This window comes from Mastomys coucha, unplaced genomic scaffold (assembly GCF_008632895.1).
Source record: "Mastomys coucha isolate ucsf_1 unplaced genomic scaffold, UCSF_Mcou_1 pScaffold11, whole genome shotgun sequence".
Lineage (NCBI taxonomy): Eukaryota > Metazoa > Chordata > Mammalia > Rodentia > Muridae > Mastomys > Mastomys coucha.
Window position 1 is genome coordinate 15,620,702 of NW_022196893.1, and position 7,315 is coordinate 15,628,016.

A 7,315-nucleotide genomic window follows, 5' to 3' on the forward strand; every position below is an offset into this window, starting at 1 on the left:
GCAACTGAACAGGCAGGAGCAGGCAGATGGTGGCAGCAATGATCCAAATCTGGGTGACAAGAAAGGAATCTGAGGGCCAAGTGACAGTGACCCCGGAGCTCCAGGGAGATGTGTCGCATCACACTTGTCGCAGTGACACAGTTGACCCGTTTACCAGAGATGGGTGTGGAGGTCATGGGATGAGGGGTGACTGGCAGGGCACTGTTGGGGAAGGAGCCAGCTCAGTGGAGCCTGTGCCATATCTGAGGTGTCCTTCAGTGATGTCAGTCTGGGGTGGCTACCAGTGTAGACACAGGAATGGAGGGGACAGCTGTCCAAGGAGCACTGGAGAGAGCAGAGGCTGGGGTAGACTGGAGGTCTCCAGAACATGGAGGTTTAGGTAGGAGGGAACAGACTGAAGTAGACATGAGACAGTCATCCCAGAGGGGCCACATGAGCTGTTTCAATAGTGAGGCGTCATTGGTAAGTCACGTGGGCCGCATGAGCAGGGCACCCACTGGATCTGCCTAAAAGTCACTAAGGACTATTTAGATTGTCCCAGGGGAGCTATGGTTTAGAGGGGTGGGAGTGGGGAAGAGGGCAGAGAAGATCTTGGAAAGGGGGGAAGATTGTCAGGAGACAGAGGGCTGGGGAGTGTGTAGACGGTGCAGGCAGAGCTGAAGTGTGGAGTCCCTAAAACCATGAGCTCCTCCGAGCAATTGCACTGGTCCCTGGCTGCAGTGAACATGCGTGGTAGGCTGTCCACCCTAGCAGTGCGTGAACGCATGCGTGCTTCCGCCCTCAGCGCCACAGGTAGCGTTTAACGGGCCCTTCTCCACCATAGCTGCAGGTCTAATGGGGGTGGTGTGGTGAGCTCATGTGTCTAGGAGGCAGCCTGAAGAGGAGCAAGTGAGAAGTGTGAGTGTGCCAGGCACACGCAGGAATCAGCCAAGGTACTTTCGGTGCTTTTTATAACATGAATCTGCTGCCTCCCAGGACTGGGGTGGACACCAAGAGCTCTTACTTTCCTTTGGAGTGGGTAAGTTGCTCACGTGGCCCTGGCTTTCTGCCATTTTTAAACCTATCCAGTTGTCCCAGGGTTCCCTAGAGCCTCACACCGAAAGCAAGGACACAGGACCACCAGGCTTTGAAATTGGATTTAATGCATCATACAGAAGGAAAACTACACTGGAATATTTAAGACAAACACTTTCTCTAGCCACTATCCACTGGACGGTCCCCCTTGGTCCCCCCAAAAAAGAAAAAAAAATCAAAACTAAGTCTTGAGACACGTCAGCAGCTCCCCCTCCCGGGTCCAACCTTCCAACATCCTCCCACGTTTCTTACAAAATCGAACTCAATCCATCCAAGAAGAAAAATCAAACCAACAAAAGAACCTGAAGACAGTTACGTCGCCAGCCGTGCGGTAATGCATAATCGGCACCGCGTAACCAATATATAAAGGCGTGCGCCTCGCAGGGCTCACGTTGTTCATCAATAAAAGAATATAAAAATCTTGTTCAACCCAGTGTAATGTGTATTAAAATAGATTTGTATCCTACAGCACAGTTTCTCCCGGAGTCGTGAGAAATGACAAGAGCGAAAGCAGCTGGTGGCGGGATCCCAGCCAGCCTTCCCGCTCTGCACATGTGTCTGCGTGCACAGGTGTGCGTCTGTGGCCCTGGCGCATGCACGCGTGCGTGCTCACTGCAATTCGGCACCGTGTGATATGCTCGGGGATGGGGGGAGCCCTGTGGCTCCTGGTCACATATGGGTTGTGCTGTGTCCCTCGGGACAGGGCGAGGCTTGCTGAAGTGGGCTGCATGACTCAACAGAGGTGCAGGAACCCCCAGGAGTCCCCAGGGTGCCTAGGAGCTTACACTCCCTGCAAATAAGGAGACGGCTTTGAGGAGAGCATTGAGGGCTCTGGAGTCTCCAAAGGCCAGGGCCCCAAGTGCACCACCCTCTCTGCCTTCCCTCTGGATCTCTAAGTCCCTTCTTGGGTGCTCCATCTGGTCCCTCTCAGGGGAGGTTTACCAATTCCTGTATCGGAGCAGAGACTATCAGACGCAGAGGGAGGCAGGCAGGGGCACAGTTCACATTACGGATCATACAACAAAAACAAAAACGCTATACAAAAAGTGTGAAGCTCTTTTTGGCATAGTGTCTTTAACTGGCATGAAGTGGGCAGGGTGCTTGGACGCTCCTGCAAAGAAGGGTGCTCTAAAGGTTGGGAGTTGAAACCTGCCAGGCACCTCCCCTGCTGGGTGACTGCTCCCTCTAGCCCAGAACTCCATGAGGAAAATTCCAGGGATTGGCAATAAGAAGAGGTGGGCAGCAACAAGAGAGTGAGCTAGGAAAGAAAGAGGCAGAGGCCAGGCCGGGCAGCCCATGCAGCGGTGGGTGATCCCCAGGAGAAGCTGGCCTGTCGTTTGTCCAGTTAAATGACTGATTTTTCAACATGGTAATACTGATGGATCAGGGGCCAGCAGGGCACAGGGAGCCCCAGGGCCATTGGAGAACTACCTAGGTTAGCTACCCTCTCTTGTAGCCTCTCCAGAGGCTCACCCCGCCTACCCCACTAACCAGCTACCTGTTGTCAGCTTGCCTCTTCACAAGCCATGTGTGGCCCAGTCTGCCTCACTCTCCAAAGTCTAAAGTCTTCCTCTCTTGAGGGAAACAACGCAAAGAGAGCTGGCCATGAAAGCTGAAGGCCAGGGAGGCCTGAGAGCCTCGGGTGAGGGCCTCCTATGCCTGGGTCTGAGACACCCCCACTTGGCCTCCAGGTGTCCCCTGTAACTGGTATAGGGATCCACCTCAGGCTGGTTCTGGCTCTAGGACACTCATCTCGCTCCTCCTTTCTCTTCTCATCACTCTGTCTAGTTTATTTTTGTCTAAAATTCATAGAGTTTATGAATTAAGGCTGACAGATCCTCCAGATCTTGAGAGCAAGGTCCCAGTAACTTTCCATGAGTGTTATACAGGTCCCTGGGGGTCACTTGTGGTTCTGGGGGTGCTGGAGGGCAGTGCGCATGGTGGTAGTGGTGGTGGTGGTGGTGGTGGAAGGCTTGGTCCAGGGCCCGGCCAGAAGCGGGGTGGGGCTGGTGGTTGCCATAGCGACCTGAAGCATCTGCTCACCCTGGATCAGTCTGAGGAGGGCCCGGATGCGGTCCAGCGATGACTGTGTGCCCCGTTGGCGGGCCAGGAGGCTTGTCTTCAGCTCCAAGCATTTCTGTCAAGGGCAGAAGTGTTGGAAGTGGTCTCAGCATTGAGTTCTAAAGCATCCTGGGCCAGCCACCTTGATGAGCCCACCTTCTCTCACAAAACCTTCCCCTGACCCCCACCTCCAGCAGAGCCTGAAACCAGCCAAGGCCTCACAAAAAATACCCGGTTGGAGTGGCAGGCTGCTGTCAAGTATGACTGTCCTTGTAGAGCTGGGCCTGCAGTAGCCACGGAAGCCCACAGAGCAGCCAAGGATGGCTGCCCTTGTAGAGCTGGGCTGGCAGCAGCCATGGAAGCTGGCTTGCCAGCATGCTCTCTTCTTCTGCCTGCTCTTTAGCTTCTCTGTGTATCACACAGAGATGACACTGCAGTTGGGACTGAGGCCTAAGTCAGATGGCTGTGACTGAAGCGGGGTGGGGCTTCTGTCAAAGGGTCCCAGTGAAATACTAACTTCCTTGGGGCACCCTTCAAGTAGACTCTAACAGGGCATGTGATGGCTATTCTTGGTGCGCAACTTGACTACATCTGTATTTCACTGAAGTGGGGAGAGCCACTTTTTTTTTTTTTTTTAATTTCAGCATATTGCTTTTTTTCTCCTTTTGATTAATTTTTCTTTTTTCTATTAATTAATTAATTTTTTATTAGATATTTTCTTTATCTCCCCATTCCTGGTTTCTCCTCTGGAAAAAAAAAAACCCTATTCCCTCCCCCATCCGCTCTCTCCCTGCTCACCAATCTACCCTCTCCTGCTTCCTGGCCCTGCCTGGCATTCCTCTACACTGGGGCATAGAGCCTTCACAAGACCAAGGGCCTCTCCTCCCATAGATGGCCGACTGGGACATCCTCTGCTACATATGGAGCTGGAGTCCTGAGTCCCACCATGTGTATTACTCTTTGGTTGGTGGTTTGGTCCCTGGGACCTCTGAGGGTACTAGTTAGTTCATATTGTTGTTCCTCCTATGGGGCTGCAAACCCCTTCAGCTCCTTGGGTTCTTTCCCTGTGCTCAGTCCAATAGATGGCTATGAGCATCCACTTCTGTATTTGTCAGGCACTAGCAGGAAGACCCACTTCTAATCCTGATCTTTGAGGTGGAAAGATCCACCTTTAATTTGGGGCACACCTTCTGCTGGCTTAGAAATTGGTTCTAGAGTGGAGAGCACTCCTTCGAGGAGCCACAACAAACATTCCATTGAACTGGAAGCTCGAATTCCTTCCCCCCAGCCACTTTGGGCTTCTGATGCCCATAAGCCAAGAGGCTAAGAAAGGAAATAACAGTGTTAGGAGGGTGATTGATCCAGATTACCAAGGGGAAGTTGGATTGCCTCTCCACAATGGAGGTAAGAAGGATTGTGTCCAGAGTGCAGGGCGTCTCTTAGTACTACTGTATCCTGTGACTAAAGTCCATGGGAAACTACAACAGCCTAATCCAAGCAGGATGACAAAGGGCACAGACCCACCAGGAATGAAGGTGTGGGTCACTCCTCCAGGAAAAGAGCCAAGACCCACTGAGGTGCTTGCAGAGGGTGGAGAAAATAAAGAATGGGTAGAGGAAGGTAGTTATAAATACCAGCTAAAGTCTTGTGACCAGCTACGGAAATGAGGATTACAATTTACATGAGTGTTTCTGTCATATTTTATAAGACTACATCAAAATTGTAAGGCTGGGTGGTGGTGGCATAGGCCTTTAATCTCAGTACTTGGGAGGCAGATTTCTGAATTTGTGTCCAGCCTGCCTGGTCTACAGAGTGAGTTTAAGGACAGCCAAGACTATATAGAGAAACCCTGTTTCAAAAAAAAACAACCAAAACCAACAAGATGAATGTATTATTTATATAGATGATGTGTTTTCTTTCTTTGATTTCCTTAACATGTAATGTAGCATCAATTAAGAGAATATCAGTGGTTATCATGTGTAAATTGAGTTACTAAAAGAATGTCCCTCAAGGGACACTGCCACCGAGTCTATTTTTTTTTTTTTTTAAGTTTTTTCCGCGACAGAGTTTCTCTGTATAGTCCTGGCAGTCCTGGAACTCACTCTGTAGACCAGGCTGGCCTCAAACTCAAAAATCCACCTGCCTCTGCCTCCCAAGAGCTGGGATTAAAGGCATGCACCACCACTGCCCCGCCCAAGTCTAAATTTTTAATGTGGTTGTGGTTGTATGAAGGATAGTGAGGTCATGTTCGGCTTGATTATGGCATGGTTAAATATATAGTGCATTTGCAATTGGATGTTCTAGTGTAATATTCTAGCTCTTGGTTTCATTTGGAAATTAAGCATGCCCATTAAGGAGCTATGACTGCGTGTCAAATTGACAAGGGGTGGACTTGTGTTGGCCATTCTTGATTGTCTACTTGACGACATTTAGAATTGCCTAAAACCCAAGTGGCTGGGTACACCTGTGAGGAGTTTTTTGGTTTTGTTTTTAAATTAAATCATTTGCAGTGGAAAGATCCACCTTTAATCTGGGCCACTCCTTCTGCCGGCGGCCTACCTATGAAAAGGAGATAAAGAAGTAAGCTGACTCTCTGCCTACTTGTTCTCACTAACAAGCTCATTCCTTCCCGGCAGGAGAATCTACTTCTTTGGGATTCTGGCATATACTGAAAGACCAGCTGAGACATCCAACCTTTGGGTTGAACAAGTACTGCCTTCCATGGGTAGACAGCCATTGTTGGACTGGCTGGACCACAGCCTGTAAGTCACTCTCATAAATCCCATATATGTACACACACACACACACACACACACACACACACACACACACACACACATATATTCATTCTATCTGTTTGGTTCCTCTAGAGCAGTGGTTCTCAACCTGTGGGTTGTCATGCTTTGGGGTCGACTGACCTTTTCACAGGGGTCACCTAAGACCATGAGAAATGTCGGATATTTACACTACAGTTCATATCAGTAGCAACATTACAGTTATGAAGTAGCAATGAAAATAACTGTATTAAAGGGTCCCAGCATTAGGAAGGTTGGGTTGAGAACCACTCCTGTAGAGAATCCTAACAGGCTAAAAAGGCACTGCATTCAGGGATCTTCTCTAAGCCTGAGACCCCAGAGCCTTGGGCAGTTGAGGCAGAAAGACAGTGAGTTCAAGACCTGCTTGGGTAAGTTAGTGAGACCTCATTCCAAATTTACTAAGACACCATGAAACGCTGGGGGCATGGGGAGATGGCTCAGTGGGTAAGAGCGTTTGTGTGCCCTGTGATCACCTGAGCTGGAATCCCCAGCATCCAAATAAAAGCCTAGTATGACCATGCATGGCTTAACCTCAATGTTGGGAGTCAGAAAGGTGGATGCTGGGAATTCAAAAGCTCAACAGCCAAGCCAAAACTGCAGCTGTCAAGTTTAGTGGTAAACCCTATATGTAGGGAATAAGCGGAGTGCACTAGAGGAAGGCAACCTCCTCTGGCCTGAATCTGTGTGCCCACAAGGATGTGTACCTGCACATGCGTTCACACTTCTAGTCCCCTCTCCCTCCCTCCAAACCTGGGATACAAAGTGTTTGCCCAACATGCATGAGACCCTAGGCTCAATCCCTAGCACTATTAAAATAAATATAATAAAAAGAAAACCAGCGTCTCCCTAAACTGCTGTTAGGACTTCCATCACCGCTCCTGTCAGCATTATCTGCCTTACCGTCTCCACCACCACCATCATGACGATCAACATTATCACCACCACCATCACCACCATTACTACCCACCATCACCACCATCACTGCCATCATCACCATTACCACCATCAACACTACCATCATTACTGTTACCACCACCCACCATCATCTTCATCATTTTCTCTACCATTTTGTCTACCCCTACAGAGGACTATGTTCTCTTTATAGAGGCGGAAGTTGAGGTTCAGAAAGGCTGGACATAGTCAAGGTCACGTAGAGGCCGCTTGATGAATATTCATGGACCACATCAGAGCTGCACTCTGAACCTATGGGTACTCGTCAGACTGGGTTCAGTGAGTGGATAATGAGACACCCCCCACACCTGTGCTCACCTTCACAGCTGAGGCCAACCCACCCACACACACACCTGTGCTCACCTTCACAGCTGAGGCCATCCCCACCCACACACACACCTGTGCTCACCTTC

At 49.8% G+C, this 7,315-nt stretch overlaps 1 protein-coding gene across 2 annotated transcripts in view; it reads right to left on the minus strand.

The window, feature by feature from the left end:
• Window positions 1-1,124: 1,124 nt before the first annotated feature.
• Phf21b (PHD finger protein 21B) overlaps window positions 1,125-7,315 on the minus strand; it is a 72,874-nt gene continuing 66,683 nt past the window's right edge. For both annotated transcript variants that reach the window (XM_031351583.1, XM_031351576.1), the window contains exon 13: window positions 1,125-3,211. In XM_031351583.1, the coding sequence (XP_031207443.1) occupies window positions 2,975-3,211 (237 nt within the window). In that variant the 3' untranslated portion in view covers window positions 1,125-2,974. The remainder of the gene's footprint in view (window positions 3,212-7,315) is intronic.